General features: G+C 44.8%; 2 protein-coding genes across 4 annotated transcripts in view; both read left to right on the top strand.

Annotated features, from left to right (window-relative positions):
• The first annotated feature begins 72 nt into the window (after positions 1-72).
• Positions 73-2837, top strand: LOC115106951 (single-stranded DNA-binding protein, mitochondrial-like). Of its 3 annotated transcripts, none has more exons than XM_029630211.2 (6): positions 73-162; positions 686-758; positions 879-936; positions 1112-1340; positions 1565-1653; positions 1749-2837. In XM_029630211.2, the coding sequence occupies exons 2-6, from the start codon at positions 735-737 to the stop codon at positions 1793-1795; spliced, it is 447 nt and encodes a 148-aa protein (XP_029486071.1). In that variant the 5' UTR covers positions 73-162; positions 686-734; the 3' UTR covers positions 1796-2837. The 3 variants fall into 3 exon arrangements, with proteins under 3 accessions (XP_029486071.1, XP_029486072.1, XP_029486070.1); XM_029630212.2 differs by having other exon boundaries at positions 106-162; positions 714-758; XM_029630210.2 differs by lacking the exons at positions 73-162; positions 686-758 and having other exon boundaries at positions 837-936.
• A 381-nt stretch (positions 2838-3218) lies between these two features.
• The window catches only part of creb3l2 (cAMP responsive element binding protein 3-like 2), a 28184-nt gene continuing 15561 nt past the window's right edge, over positions 3219-15841 (top strand). The window contains exon 1 of the mRNA XM_029630209.2: positions 3219-3953. Coding sequence (XP_029486069.1) covers positions 3855-3953 — 99 coding nt within the window. The 5' untranslated portion in view covers positions 3219-3854. The remainder of the gene's footprint in view (positions 3954-15841) is intronic.

Genomic DNA, 15841 nt, shown 5'->3' with positions numbered 1-15841 from the left:
TATATAATTCTTCATCATCAACTTAAAAATTGTAATTTGAAAGTATTTGATCCAGCCCCAAGTATGAGCGGAACTGTCTATTGCCTTCTACAATGATCCACGGACCTATATTAGCGACGGACCGGAAGCAGCATGGACTGAGGATTTCGGTTTCTGCATCATGTAAGTTGAATGAACTTTCTGTATATCCTTAGATAGATATAATGATAAACAACAAGCATGCTAAACATTTGTGGGACAAGTCTACTTTTTATGGCAGTTCATGTCTCTTCCCTATTAGTAGCTATCTATCCATTCTCATTGCAACTAATGTAGCGAGCTGGCGGGGCATGACCGTAACATCAGTAGTAGAGATTACAATGTAGCGTTAGCAAGCCATTTACACATGGTTATAATGCGATACAAATGATCTTTGTGGAGACCATGTAGCTAGCTAACCACACTAGACATAGTTCAAGCAGCAGGCGGTAGGCTAACGTTACTATTATTATCTTAGATTTAGGTATTTGAATAATGATACTATATCTAGATAACGTTACCCACTGGGACAGCTACCCAGATATGACCGGTGTGACTATAGAATAAAGACAATTGTGTCCATGTAACTTGCTGGCTGTTAGTCAGGATTAAAGCTCTAACTAATCCTCATCTTGAGAGGAAGTATATTTGATACTCTTTCTTACAGTCTGTCTGTCCACTTTACTGCCATAAAGTACGTCCAGCAAACAGAGGGGATGTTGAGAAACGGAGCAGCACAGGTAAGTGTGCAACACACCTACTCCAGCTGTTCCCCCTTAATCGCAACTCTACTGTACTTTTGTGGCTGTGACTCCTTGGCTGATTGTAGTGTAATGCGTCTTTATGCCTCTTCCCTGCAGGTTTTCAGACAGCTGGTTAGACACCAGTCTACAGACACCAGCCTGATCCTGGAGAGATGTGAGTATAGACTGCCAGGGCACTTTCTCAGGTTTCTCCTCTATTGATCACAAACAATCCAGACCAGCTGATGTCTGTCTGCTCCTCTTTCTTCCCCCATAGCTTTGACGTGTGCACTCCTTAATGTCTTCCCCTGTGGCTTTGACATGTGTGCACCCCCTCCTCCACCCCACAGCGATTAACCGTGTCCAGCTGCTGGGTCGCGTGGGGCAGGACCCTGTCATGAGACAGGTGGAGGGACGGAACCCCGTCACCATTTTCTCCATGGCAACCAACGAGATGTGGCGCTCCGGGGACGTGGAGACGTCTCCCGCAGGAGATGTCAGCCAGAAGACGACGTGGCATCGTGTGTCAATCTTCAAGCCTGGTCTGAGGGATGTGGCCTACCAGTATGTCAAGAAAGGGTATGTTCTTCACTCTGTGTCACCCTGTATATGGTGGGTTGTCAATTTCTCAGGCTGTTTCTGTTTTTCTGGGGACTAGGAGCCTGATAAGTAAATGTTTTTCCGTCTTATCTACTTAGAAGTGTCTTTGCTGTAAACACACAGGTGATAACTGGTCTTATAACAATCTGCAGAAAACGTTATATCAGTAACACATTCCTTGGGTCTGTGTGCCCCCGCTCTAGGTCGAGGGTTCTGGTGGAGGGGAAGTTGGATTACGGGGAGTACGTAGACAAGAACAACGTCAGACGCCAGGCTACCACCATCATTGCAGGTGAGAGAGGGGAACACCCACTCACACATTTCACATTCACAGACATTTTATATTTTCATAACAATTAAAACATTTGATTATTTTCCCTTCTACAGACAACATTGTATTCTTAAGCGACAACATTCGAGGGAGGGACCAATGAAGGAAGTGGCACTCTTCATCTAGGAGGAAGACTGAAGCTCTTTCTGTGTAGCTACTCTAGTGTCTATATATCAACTGACTGTTGGAGCTGTGTGCCTGCTATCTAAATGGGACAGAACACAGAGTAAAACCTCTCTGTTGACTGTAGAGAATGAGAGAATGATAGAGGACTATCTGTCCCTTGTCGGTGAGTGCACGGGCAGCTCCATTGAGTCCATCTCCATTTTGAAGTAGTCAATTTTCTTCTACTACTTCTGAGTTGGTAAACAAACTGAAAGGGTTTGTACTGCCACCTAGGGTGTGTTGTTGGAACAGGTATAAACCCAAGGTTGGGGATAACCTGCAGTTATGGAATGTTTGCTCACGAGTATAATTAATTGGCTGATGACCTGGATTGAATTATGTGATCCTTCCTTAACCCATAGGCGGTACCATCCAATTGACTACTTCAAAATGGTCAATGTCCTCAATTGCACTGTCCATGCTAAAACATGCTTATGAGTATTAAAGTACTCTATCATTCTCTGAGTGCGCCAGGGTATACCTAAACGTGTGGTTACACGTATGTATTTTAGCCACCAAAATTATGTTACTAATCTTAGTTTACGCTCATTTGTGGTATTATTGGTGGAGTACAACTAATGGAACTGCAGTTCAATGCAGGAAGAAAAGGATCATGCCTTAAAGTTGAGGACTTACGCTTGTTTTCCCAGAGAAGCCAAATCACAGATGAGAAAAAGAAATGGGTGATGTGTGACTGACATAAGGCTGAACCCAAAACTATGACTGTGCCAGTTTCATATTGAATGTTATACCACCTGTTTTCTTCTAGGCATGTCTTTCTGTTCTATTTCAAACATAGTTTGAAACTTGTAACTATTTGTTTATTTTTGGTTTCATTCCACTTTAAAGTTGTTGTTTTTTCCCTTCGGAAACCAGACACCAGGTTCTCACCTCCATTCTGTCTGGGCAAATGTTGTACGCATGTTGTTTTAATGTACTTGTATGTATCATGTAGAATATTTAAAAAAATCCCCCCAGAACGTTTGCCTTTCTCTTAATTTCAATATCCACACATTAGTGGAATAATTTCATGTTTCTTCGCAGAATGTCCTCTTTGACCTGTTCCTTGGCAGACCACTCTAGAGTTGCGGTTGAAGTTATTGCAGTAAATTGGCTATTCAAGCGCTTTTTTTTTTAAGGCTTTAACTTGATTGGTTGATTTGCATTTCCGGGGAGGCAGTGTTTAAGAACGAAGAATTCTTGTCTTTCTCTGATTTGTTACAAAAAAATAACGTTGATGTTATTTAATTGGCTTATTCGCTTGTCAATCAAAGACTCGGGCTCAAAGCCTTTTGATTGGTCGCGGAACCTGTTCAATCACAGACGGTCTGAATAGAAGGACTCGTTTGATTGGTTTTGACGCAGATGGACAGGAGCAGGTCTTTCTCAGTTGTAAAATTCCCTATTAATTTCTGACCGAAATTATTGCGAAGTGTTCATGCGAACAGTCTCCATATACATTGTAGGTGTTGCGCTAAATGTACATACATTGTAATGTATGTTGCCATTTATCGTGAGACAACCTACGCATATGAAATGCAAACACTGTAGGGTTTTTAGTCTGATTAGATGTCGCTACTCTTCTCCCTGCCCCCACCCGCATTCCTGCCTGTCTGGTCTGCTCTGGACGTGAGTAGCAAACTTCATCAAGGAATACGAGGAAGAAAAAGTCCATACAAACTCTGTGCCAAGAAAATAAACAATACCCAACACGGGGCAGCCTTGCTCTATTCTTCACCCTTTTTTAAATATTGTAATTCGGGGACAGCCGTTTTGTTGGCAGCACTACTGCGTGTATTACGTCGTTGTAGCGACATCAACTTAACTACGTTTCTTCACTGAAGTTGTGCGTGGACGGAGTAAAAAGTAACATTCTGCGGTTGGAATCGCTGCAAGGTGGGTGAAGGAGTGTTTGCTATCTGCGCTGCAAAGTATCATCAAGGGAACTGTCCTCATCTAACGACGCATTGTGAATCAGAGCGGTCGCATCGCCAAGGATGGAAATATTGGACAGTACTGAGTCCTTTTTACACTGGGATAGGAATCTCAGTGAGCTGTCGGAGCCTGGGGAAAACGAACATGTCTTATACAGCACAGTAAGTTACAGATAGGCAAATATTATAAACACTACGAACCGTTATGGCACTGCCACACTTGTCAATAGCACTTGTATTATTATTGATTACCATACCAAGGTTCTCGAGGTTTCACTGGGCTGGTAGTGAATATATGCCATCCGTCAAATTCATCCGTTTTTTAATTTCTTAATCATATGATTTTCAATTGAGTCACTGCTGTTTTCAATGCAAACTATGATTCGCCTATTTATTGTCCTACTTAGACACCACACGAGTGAGCTCGGTGGATGGGCTAATTTATCAGTTATTTGGCTTGGGGTGACGGATAATGATGGATCCAGCTGGCTCAGAGGATGGGAACCAGACACTTACACTAAACTGAGACTTTCTCCACTGTCTAGATTTGGTGTGACTGACGACATTTCCTTACTTCTTCCGCCAATGCCCTAGATTAGGGACACTAGCTGGAATCTTAAAACGTCAGTGAACCCACACCATGCTGGTCTTATTTCTGTGTATCAGAAGTCAACCCTTCTGCCTTCTACACCTTCCCAGTTCCAATGTTCTCGAGCTCCAGCATGCACATTGCACTGTAACATAACTCAGCAAAGCCATTGTTATTAACTCACAGCAGAGGGAACTGTGTCCACAGACCTGCAGATCCATGCCGCCTGTGGGAATAGTAAATCCACAGGCCATGTGAGAAGAAACTGTACAACCTCTGTGTGAGAGAGTGAGTAGCAGGCTGTGTGTGTGAGCGGAGGAGAGGTTGATATTCTCAGATGGCACGAGAACAGAGCAGTGTCTTTGTTCAAGTCGTCCATGCCCCCCTCCTCCATTCCTTGGGTTTGAAGCCTACACACACACACACTCTCTCACTTTCTCTCCCCGGGGTTTGTTGACATGGCATTTCTCACAACAATGCAAACTGTTCTCAGCTGCAGAGCTGAGCTCTCACCTCCCCTGGTACTGATTGGTATGTATGTGTGTGTACTCTTGAGACTCCCATCTGGATCTCCCATCAGGGAGAAGGGCACATCTCTCTGCAACTCCCTCCCACTGGGTACAAACCAACGTTGAATCAACATTATCAAGACTGGACGTTGAACAGACGTCTGGGCTTTACATCGAAATAGAATGAGTCGTTTTATGTCATTCTACTTCTATGGATTCGCGAGGCCGGAATTCAATCCAATCGCGCCTCGTCTGCAGTTGCACCCTTTTAAAGGCAACGCGCCACATTCGAGGAGGCCGCAGATGTCAGCTCCATCCCGGACTAATTCCATTTGCACAATGCTCTCTTCGCTACTTGTGCCTCATACAGGTCTACGTAGCTCTTGTTTCTCAACACGATAACGCAGCTAGTCTTTTTTTGAGGCGGCGTCATCACATCTCCTCTCCACAACGACCTTTCCACACCACTCACACCCCGTTCAGAGAAACCCCATCCGCTCTTCATAGACGACTGCTCGGAGATAGTCAGTCTGAAGGACAGTCACACACAGCGGTTATTTCTATTACATGTTTGTCTTATATACCCAGGGCCGATCAGTCCTTAGAGAAACAACAGCATGACACTTGCCGTAGCGAAGGCAACATAAAGGAACGTCAGTTTGACTGACTTTTGGCAGAAAAGCTCATTCAGACTTGATGACAGACACTGATGTGGTTTTTGCTTACAGAGGAGATCTCAAGGGGAAAAAATATCTCTGCCCAAATATTTACGAAGCGCTTGCAGTCCGGTTTTTCGCAAACATCTAGAATACGTCGCTGCTGGGGCCCGTTTTTTTGCCTTATTCGTCAAATCCCGTGGTTTAGCCTGCCTATTATCAGACAGCTGCAGTATTGCTTTGTTCCTATCATACGTTTTCCAGACATGATTCATCTTCTCCCGTCTACGCACAAACACCATTTATGTTCTGCGTTACAGCCTACCAACCGTTCTATATATACTAATCAAGTCGCAGTCTTGTGTGACGATCAAAGGAGGAACTCCCTAGGATCCTAGTCCTAAATCTATGGGTTTATAATACTCTGTCATTTACCATCCCTGTGTGTACTTTCCTGCGTACCTCGTGGTAGTTCCGATTGTAGCCCTCACCGTTCTTTCACAGCCCTACTGTGGAACTTACATTCTACACTTTTTTATGACTTTATTAGTAGTAAATATGCTAACTATGCGTCCTCTCTCAGAAACTATCACGCTGTCAGCCTTGCACTTCTCCTCTCTGTAAGGGTTGGACCAAAGGGTATTTATTGCTGTTTTGCAGCCTTGTAAGGCACAGTGTGTGTTGATGATGATGATGATGAAATTCCAAAGTTGTCTTGTCTATGGAGTCTCGTCCCTGAATCTGCCGAGCAACAGATCGAGCCATTGTGCAGACCGTGGCGATAGACCTCTGGTGAGAACATTGTTTTGTCGCTACACTCCTAGAAAAAGTGGGTTCCAAAAGGGTTCTTCAGGTGTCCCCATAAGATAACCCTTTTTGGTTCCATGTAGAACTCTCTGTGGAAAGGGTTCTACGTAGAAGCCAAAATGTTTCTTCCTGGAACCAGAAGGCTTCTACCTGGAACCAAAAAGGGTTCTTCAAAGGGTTCTCCTATGGGGACTCCCGAAGAACCCTTTTAGGTTCTAGATAGCACGCAGACTGTACTGTTAGAGCTGCTGAAGAGAACAGAGAAGGCGTCTTTGGTGAACGAGCCTATCACGACTGAGTCAGTGAGGTCATAGAGGTGATTTAGCTCGGGAAAGTCCATTAACAGCTCTGCTAGTTCAGCTCACCCTGCCTAGGCACTTGGATGACAGGAAGTCCCAGGTCTAAGATTCATAAATCTGAAGCCACCGGCCGGCCCACAGGAGAAAGTCTGTATGCCGCTGTGTTTGTTCTGTCCATATTTAGAACGAGTGAGAGCTACAGGAGAGGCCAGGGAGCAGAGATAGGCCTGAGTGGACCGATTGTACCTCCTATGTGTCTTGACTGGTAACAATACTTTCTAGATGTGTCTTGTGTAGTATATTAACACGTGGACATATTCATAAACCATTATGTCTAGGAGTGTTCAGTGGAAACGCTACGACTGGTTTAAACTGATCTGAGTGTTGTGGAGCGGAACCAGAGGCAACAGGATCACCCTGACCTGCAGGTTTGGTTATCCTAACCCAGGTTACTGAAACCTCCCCTGTGGTGTCATGCAAATATTTTCTCTCTGAGAAAGTTGGTCGCCAGAGGACATATCAAATCAAATTGAATGAAAAATCCCTTCTGACATCAGCTGAAAACCCAGCCTAAAACCTCAAACAGCAAGCAATGCAGGTTAGAAGCACAGTGGCTAAGTAAAACCCCCTAGAAAGGCCAGAACCTAGGAAGAAACTTAGAGAGGAACCAGGCTATGTGGGGTGGCCAGTCCTCTTCTGGCTGTGCCGGGTGGAGATTATAACAGAACATGGCCAAGATGTTCAAATGATCAGCAGGGTCAGAAAAGAACGATACAGTGCAGCACATCAATCAGTTCAGAGGTGTATTAGGAGGGGTAGGTGGAGGGTACGGTTGGCAGGCTTACTTTAATAGAGCCCTCTTTCATTCTCTCTCAGTACTGTATATGCCGGTTGGACATGCCTATGAAGGAAAGGGCGCACACGCACGCACGCACGCACGCACACACGGCTAGTCAAACAGAGCGGGCTCTCTCATGCTGTGTGTGTGTGTGTACAGAGTGATGCCTGTTCTCCACTGGGGCAGGGCAGCCTGATCCTGTGTGGCCCGTCATAACAGACCCCCCCCCCCCCTTTCTCTCTCTCTCTCTCTCTCTCTCTCCACCAGGCTGAAAGGGCCGTCTGTGTGACGTCTGCTGGGAGGGAGGGTCACAGTATGGGACACACACACACACGGCACACGTGTGAATTCAAGCACACACATACACACTCACATACAAGGCCACATTCACTCACTGCCCTAACCCTATTCTATTCAATATCAACTCCTTCATTTCAGGAGAGGATCATTTCTGTGGGACATGCACTGATTTGTGTGTGTGTGTGTGTGTGTGTGTGTGTGTGTGTGTGTGTGTGTGTGTGTGTGTGTGTGTGTGTGTGTGTGTGAGAAACATTCACATGAAAGGGAGTGTGTTAAGTACCGTGTCCTTTGCATATATTAGACAGCCAATCAATCAGATTTGTATGTGATGATGATGTGCTTTGAAGTATGCGGTATTTGTTTGTCCCTGTTCCAGCCCTACCCCTGTGTTTATATGTAGGTGTGTTTCTGTCATTCCACAGCTCTTTCTTCCCTCCCACTGCATGTCACTGTCAGTCATTACTGTCAGTCATTCCTCCCAGGCATGTAGGTGCTTTGATCATCAGGAACAAATCATATTCCTCTCCAGCAGATATTTAGATCCAGTATCATTCATGTCGTGTTGCTATTCTGTTTTATACAACAGGCGGTTCTAATCCTGAATGCTGATTGGTTAAAACTGCATTCCAGCCAGTGTCTATTCCACAAGTTACCACCGGCTAAATCTATGACGTTAAAATGCCTATTTACTCTGTTCCATCTGACTGCGCAATCCGCTGTCGCCTCAGCCCAGCCAGGCAATTTATCAACCTGATCTCCACTATAAAAAGCATCTAGGCATTATCTCACATTTCTTTTCGACTAACATTTTGTTTTCAACAGCAGAGATTTGTATAAACCTTACGGTCTGTCTCTCCGACATTTTCACCATTGTTTCAATATTCAAATTCGATTTCCAGATGTCCCATCGTAATGAACGTGTCGGTGTGAGACAGACAGGAAGGCAACTTTTCTCAGCCAGTCGAAATCATGAATCGGCATAATTTTTATGGATATATAGTACCAGTCAAAAGATTGGACACACCTACTAATTCCAGGGTTTTTCTTTATTTCAAACGCATTAAGAAGACAATTAATTTCACAAATTACTTTTTAACAAGGCACACCTGTTGATTGAAAAGCATTCCAGGTGACTACCTCATGAAGCTGGTTGAGAGAATGCCAAGCATGTGCAAAGCTGTCATCAAGGCAAAGGGTGGCTACTTTGAAGAATCTCAAATATAAAATAGATTTTAATTTGTTAAACACTTTTTTTTGTTACGACATGATTCCAAATGTGTTATTTCATAGTTGTGATTTCTTCACTATTATTCTACAATGTAGAAAATAGTAAAAAAATGAAGAAAAACCCTTGAATGAGTAGGTTTGTCCAAACATTCGATTGAAGAAGAAGAAGAACTAAGAACTATCAATAGAAAACAGGTAAAACGAAACGAAGTGCAGCGTTAGTTTGCAGTCTTTCCAGTTTCAGTTTGATGTGATTGTGTTAGCTGTGTTGTAGGTTAGCTCCTCTGAACCGTGTCCTGATGAGAGAGCACATTTTCTCTGCCAGGTGAAATCGTGCCTCATTAGCTCATTGTTATGGATGTATCCAAATAAATGTCACTAGAAAAACAGCTTAACAAATGCAGCTACTTTGCTGTTGTTCTGTCTGCACTGTTTGACTGTGACTGTAAGTTAGTCGTAGGTGGCTAGCTAGCAAGCATGGGATAAGAACGTTGCCAGCCAGTATGGCAATGGAACATTTAGAATGAACGATTGGGTCTCGTCCATAGATACAGAACAAAAAGACTGAACGACTGGGTCGCGTCTCTGGTAACCGAACCAACAGAATGAACGACCAGCGGGCTTGGGTAGCAACCTTAGATTTGTGTCGGGACTATATCTTGTGGAAGGACGAAAAAGTACGAATAAATGAATCAAAATAACCTTTATAATATAAATATGTCAATCATTATTAGAATATGCTGGTAATCCGTTGTATAAATGTGATAACGCCCGGGAAGCCGGGGTTTGGAGGACATATTGACCCGGTTCGACTTCGTCTCGGGCCTAACAACACCCGTGCCAATATGTCCTCCAAACACCGGCTTCCCGGGCGTTATCACTTAAATAAGCTCAAGGGTGAGGTGCTGTACTTTATATTCTGGTTCTTTAGACAAAAGGAAACATTTGCAATACTCAAACAATAACAATAACAGATTGGAAAGATAACCTCTGAAAAATGAGGGGTCTTCTACTTCCTGGCTTATGGTGTTGTGTTGCGTGCCTCTTCCTCATACTTCATCAATCCTTATTGAAGGGAAACCATCTTTGATACTGGAAGGTACCTGTACCATGCTCAACATCCTGTCACGTAACCACGGCAATGGCTGCTCTATAACCATGTCTGCTTTGGAAATGGCACCCTTTTCCTTTTCTAGTGCACTACTCTTGACCAGGGTGTCTCCAACCCCTCCCACTGTGAAGTCTTCCTCCACACTCCGTTGAGCTTTTCTTCTGTTCTGAAGCGGGACATTCGTAGTTGCTGTAGGGTTGTAATTAGTGTGTGTGAGAGGGGTCATTACTCCGAACCCACAGCAGCTAGCCTCCACGCTCTACAGCACAGCTACATTTACACTCACCCTTTCTTTCCCTCGCTTGAGGCCCCGGTTAGCTGTTAACTGGTACTGTGTGTGTGTGTGTGTACCGGGTGTTGGCTATGTTTCTTTTTAGAGTAGGGCATGGTGTCCCAGCCCTAAACGGGGAGAGGAGCCAAATTCTTCAGTAGCCTAGTAAGGATATAGTTTGACCTAGTAATCAGAGTTCTACAACACGATCCAGTGACTCTCTGTACTCATATTTCCCTGCTCTCTGTGTCGCCTTACCACTGATATCTGTGCAGCCCTACATTTACCGACAAAGCTGTTTAGGAGAGCGGCAGACATTTTGTCAGGGCTCAGTGGTTTGTGTTTTAAAAGTCGTTTTTTTCTTCTCACCTGGAACCCATTTCCTGTTCACAAGTTTTAACTCCATGTCCTCCGTCCCTTCCATCTCTCTCACCCGCTCACTTTTTAACCCTTTAACGTACTGCTTCCTCTATCCGTCCTCCTTTTCCTCCCCTCGTCCCTCGAGGGAGGGTGGGGGAAGGGACAGTCAAGGATGAACATGCCTGCTCCTGCCCCATAGTCTAAACACAGCTCCTTCACCTCTCTGATGCCTCTCTCTCCCTGCATTTTTTACGTTGACATCATTTTCCTATTAGACAATGTTATTCAGAGAGACATGTAATTGAGTGCTTTCAGAATAACTTAATAAATGCCTGGTTGAACAAGTTGTTTCCCTCGGCAGGCTTGTAAAGCCTTTCACTGCACGCCCTTTATGTTGAAGGGGACTGTGACTCAATTGAACCAAACCCACTACACTCACACAGAGAGAACGCTTGATCAACAGTTGAAGGACGTCAGTGGGGCAGAGTCACTGTGTCAGAGCAGGCCTGGAAAAAGTAAAATGTCACTGAAGCGGGGTGTGTGAGTTCTGGACTCAATTAAGCTGCCTTGGTAGGAAACCATGGGAGGCGGGAAGAGAAAGAGAGAGGGAGATAGTTTTCCAGACACTAGTCATCTCCCTCCCTCCCTCTTTCCATTTCAGATCCTGCTGCTTAGTCTGACTGTCAAGGGTGTGTGTGTCTGATAACACGGTGAGTCACTGTCTGAACTCTGACCCCGAGGATGTTCAACTCACGAGCTCAACGGTCAGTCATTAAGACGATCTGAAATTCATCACCAACAAATATACATTCTCACTACTTTCATCCACATTTTTTAGGCTAGTTTTTAGTCTTCTTTTCCAGATCCAACTGCCCTCCTCAACCACATAGGATACACACTTTCCCATGAAGTGAATTGCTTTTCAAAGTAGTGCACTATATGGGCAATAGGGTGTCACTCACAGGAGGCGGTGAGAGGAGGACTGATCATAAGACATTTTGGAATGGAGTGAATAGACAACTACAAATACCTAGGTGTCTGGTTAGACTGTAAACTCTCCTTCTAGACTCACATCAAACATCTCCAATCCAAAGTTACATCTAGAATTGGCTTCCTATTTCGCAACAAAGCCTCCTTCACTCATGCTGCCAAACATACCCTTGTAAAACGGATCATCCTACCAATCCTCGACTTCGGCGATGTCATTTACAAAATAGCCTCCAACAATCTACTCAATAAATTGGATGCAGTCTATCACAGTGCCATCCGTTTTGTCTCCAAAGCCCCATATACTACCCACCACTGTGACCTGTACTCTCTCGTTGGCTGGCCCTCGCTTCATACTCATCGCCAAACCCACTGTCTCCATGTCATCTACACAACCCTGCTAGGTAAAGTCCCCCCTTATCTAAGCTCGCTGGTCACCATAGCATCACCCACCTGTAGCACGCGCTCCAGCAGGTATATCTCTGGTCACCCCCAAAACCAAAAGCCTTTGGCCGCCTCTCCTTCCAGTTCTCTGCTGCCAATGACTGGAACGAACTACAAAAATCTCTGAAACTGGAAACACTTATTTCCCTCACTAGCTTTAAGCACCAGCTGTCAGAGCAGCACCTGTACTGACAGCTGGTGCTTACTACACCTGTACATAGCCCATCTATAATTTAGCCCAAACAACTACCACATCCCCTACTGTATTTATTTATTTATTTTGCTCCTTTGTACCCTATTATTTCTGTCTCTACTTTGCACATTCTTCTACTGCAAATCTACCATTCCAGTGTTTTACTTGCTATATTGTATTTACTTTGCCACCATGGCCTTTTTTGCCTTTACCTCCCTTATCTCACCTCACTTGCTCACATTGTATATAGACTTATTTTTATACTGTATTATTGACTGTATGTTTGTTTTACTCCATGTGTAACTCTGTGTCGTTGTATGTGTCGAACTGCTTTGCTTTGTCTTGGCCAGGTCACAATTGTAAATGAGAACTTGCCTACCTGGTTAAATAAAGGTGAAATAAAATAAATCCAATAAAATAGATTGGTATCAAACACATGGAAGCCACGTGTTTGATTCCATTAATTCCATTCCATCATTTCAATGAAGGTGCCACCAGCCGCCTGTGGTGTCAATGTACCCTTCAGTAATGTAATTTAGCCATGTCCTTTGTCATGCAGTAGTTTCCTTCTCAGTTCACACGACTGCTTCTAGTGATTATCTTCTGAAACACACAGTGTGTGGAGAGTCAACACATCACACTGGTTTAACGTCACACCCACTGGTAGTAGTATCCTGGAATTACAGACAACCCCCTCCCCCACTCCTCCACCTAATCCTATCCAATCAGTGGGTCTCATCGGTCATTCTGACCCCAAACCCTTCACCCTGCCCAGAGGGGGAGAACTGGGTCACATAGCGGTCGTGTTTGGTTGAAATTAATGGTTCAGTGTTCCGTTTAAAAAAAATCTGTGGAGCATGACCATGGGATTGGATCGTAGCATTGCATTGGTCCAAAGGACAGGAACACAACCCTGGCTTCAGTTGGTCCCTTCAGTCCCAGCCCCCAGTCTGAAACCCCACTAAACCCCCAGTCTGAGCCCTGTTTCTGGGCCTCTGTCCTGCCGTCAGCTCGTGATAAACCGCAGACGCAGCTGGAGCTCCAGGCCTGGTATGTGTTCATTCCTGCCGGGAATAACACCAATATCAGCCAACCACAACAGTCAGAACAGGGCCTCAGTCTTTATCATAGTTGTTTTGAGTTGATCATCTGTTGAAGACACTCTGTCCTGCCTCCATCAGTCGTCGGGGTTAGAGCTAGGAGGGACGTGCTGTGATGCAATGACTAATGCTACATGACTAGGTTGCACATGGAAGGGATCCAAGGGAAATGCACATGTGCCGTGTGTGTGTGTGTGTGTGTGTCATTATCAGTGTGTCCGTTCACAAGAAAGAGTCCAGGACAAGGTACAGCCTAATGCGCGCACACACAGACATGGTTTATATATATATATATGTGTGTGTGTGTGTGTGAGAGAGTGTAATTTCTTCCTCTCTTTCGGTGCACATCTGTTTTTTTCAGGGGAAGGTATTGCGTCATCAATTCTGCCTCTTCCCTTCCCCCATGCTTAACCAACTTCCTCTCTTTGCCGAAGCACACTAAACACACACAAACACACACACATTTATGCCCTGGAGGGTCAGCAATTACAGAACACTACAAAAATGATTTCAAACCCTTCTCATCCCTCTCCACTTCAATCAAATCAAATTGTATTTGTCACATACACCGAATACAACAGGTGTAGACCTTACCGTGAAATGCTGACTTACAAGCCCTTAGCCAACAATGCAGTTCAAGAAATAGAGTTAAGAAAATGTTTACTAAATAAAATAAAAAGTCAAATAACAATAACGAGGCTATGTACATGGGGTACCGGTACTGAGTCAATGTGCAGGCTTACAGGTTAGTTGAGCTAATTTGTACATACAAACTCAGCAAAAAAAGAAACGTCCCTTTTTCAGGACCCTGTCTTTCAAAGATAATTCATAAAAATCCAAATAACTTCACTGATCTTCATTGTAAAGGGTTTAAACACTGTTTCCCATGCTTGTTCAATGAAGCATAAACAATTAATGAACTTGCACCTGTGGAACGGTCGTTGTAAGGCAGGTCCCCACCAGACATCACCGGCAACAACGTCGCCTATGGGCACAAACCAGACAGGACTGGCAAAAAGTGCTCTTCACTGACGAGTCGCGGTTTTGATGGTCGGATTCACATTTATCGTCGAAGGAACGAGTGTTACACCGAGGCCTGTACTCTGGAGCGGGATCGATTTGGAGGTGGAGCATCATGGTCTGGGGCGGTGTGTCACAGCATCATCGGACTGAGCTTGTTGTCATTGCAGGCAATATCACCCTTCCTGCAGGCTCATCCTGACATGACCCTCCAGCATGACAATGCCACCAGCCATACTGCTCGTTCTGTGCGTGATTTCCTGCAAGACAGGAATGTCAGTGTTCTGCCATGGCCAGCGAAGAGCCTGGATCTCAATCCCATTAAGCACGTCTGGGATTTGTTGGATCGGAGGGTGAGGGCTAGGGCCATTCCCCCCAGAAATGTCCGGGAACCTGCAGGTGCCTTGGTGGAAGAGTGGGGTAACATCTCGCAGCTGGTGGCCACCAGATACTGACTGTTACTTTTGATTTTGACCCCCTCCCCCCCTTTGTTCAGGGACACATTATTCAATTTCTGTTAGTCACATGTCTGTGGAACTTGTTCAGTTTGTCTCAGTTGTTGAATCTTGTTATGTTAATACAAATATTTACACATGTTAAGTTTGCTGAAATAAACGCAGTTGACAGTGAGAGGAAGTTTTTTGTTGTTGCTGAGTTTAGGTAGCGGTAAAGTGACTATGCATAGATAATAAACAGCGGGTAGCAGCAGTGTAAAAGTAAAGGGGGGTCAATGTACATAATCTGGGTGGCCATTTTATTAATTGTTCAGCAGTCTTATGGCTTGGTGGTAGAAGCTGTTCATGAGCCTTTTGGACCTAGACTTGGCGCTCCGGTAATGCTTGCCCTACGGTAGCTGAGAGACTTGGATGACGAGTCTATTTTTTTTGACTATTTTTTTGGGCCTTCCTCTGACACCGCCTAGTATATGGGTCCCGGGTGGCAAGAAACGTGGTCCCAGTGATGTACTGGGCTGTACACACTACCCTCTGTAGTGCATTGTGGTCGGATGCCGAGCAGTTACCATACCAGGTGGGGATGCAACCGGTCAGGATACTCTTGATGGTGCAGCTGTGGAAAATTTTGAAGATCTGAGGACCCATGTATCCTGCGGGGGAAAAGGTGTTGTCGTGCCCTTTCTTGGTGTGTTTGGAGCATGATAGTTTGTTGATGTGGACGTCAAGGAACTTGAAACTCTCGACCCGCGGCACTACAGCCCCGTTGATGTTAATGGGGGCCTGTTTGGCCCTCCTTTTCCTGTAGTCCACGATCAGCTCTTTTGTCTTGTTCACATTGAGGGAGAGGTTGTTGTCCTGAAACCACACTGCCAGTTCTCTGACCT

This window comes from Oncorhynchus nerka, linkage group LG23 (genome assembly GCF_034236695.1).
Source record: "Oncorhynchus nerka isolate Pitt River linkage group LG23, Oner_Uvic_2.0, whole genome shotgun sequence".
Classification (NCBI taxonomy): domain Eukaryota; kingdom Metazoa; phylum Chordata; class Actinopteri; order Salmoniformes; family Salmonidae; genus Oncorhynchus; species Oncorhynchus nerka.
The sequence above is the reverse complement of the archived record's forward strand: the minus strand, read 5'-3'. Positions and strand labels throughout refer to the sequence as shown.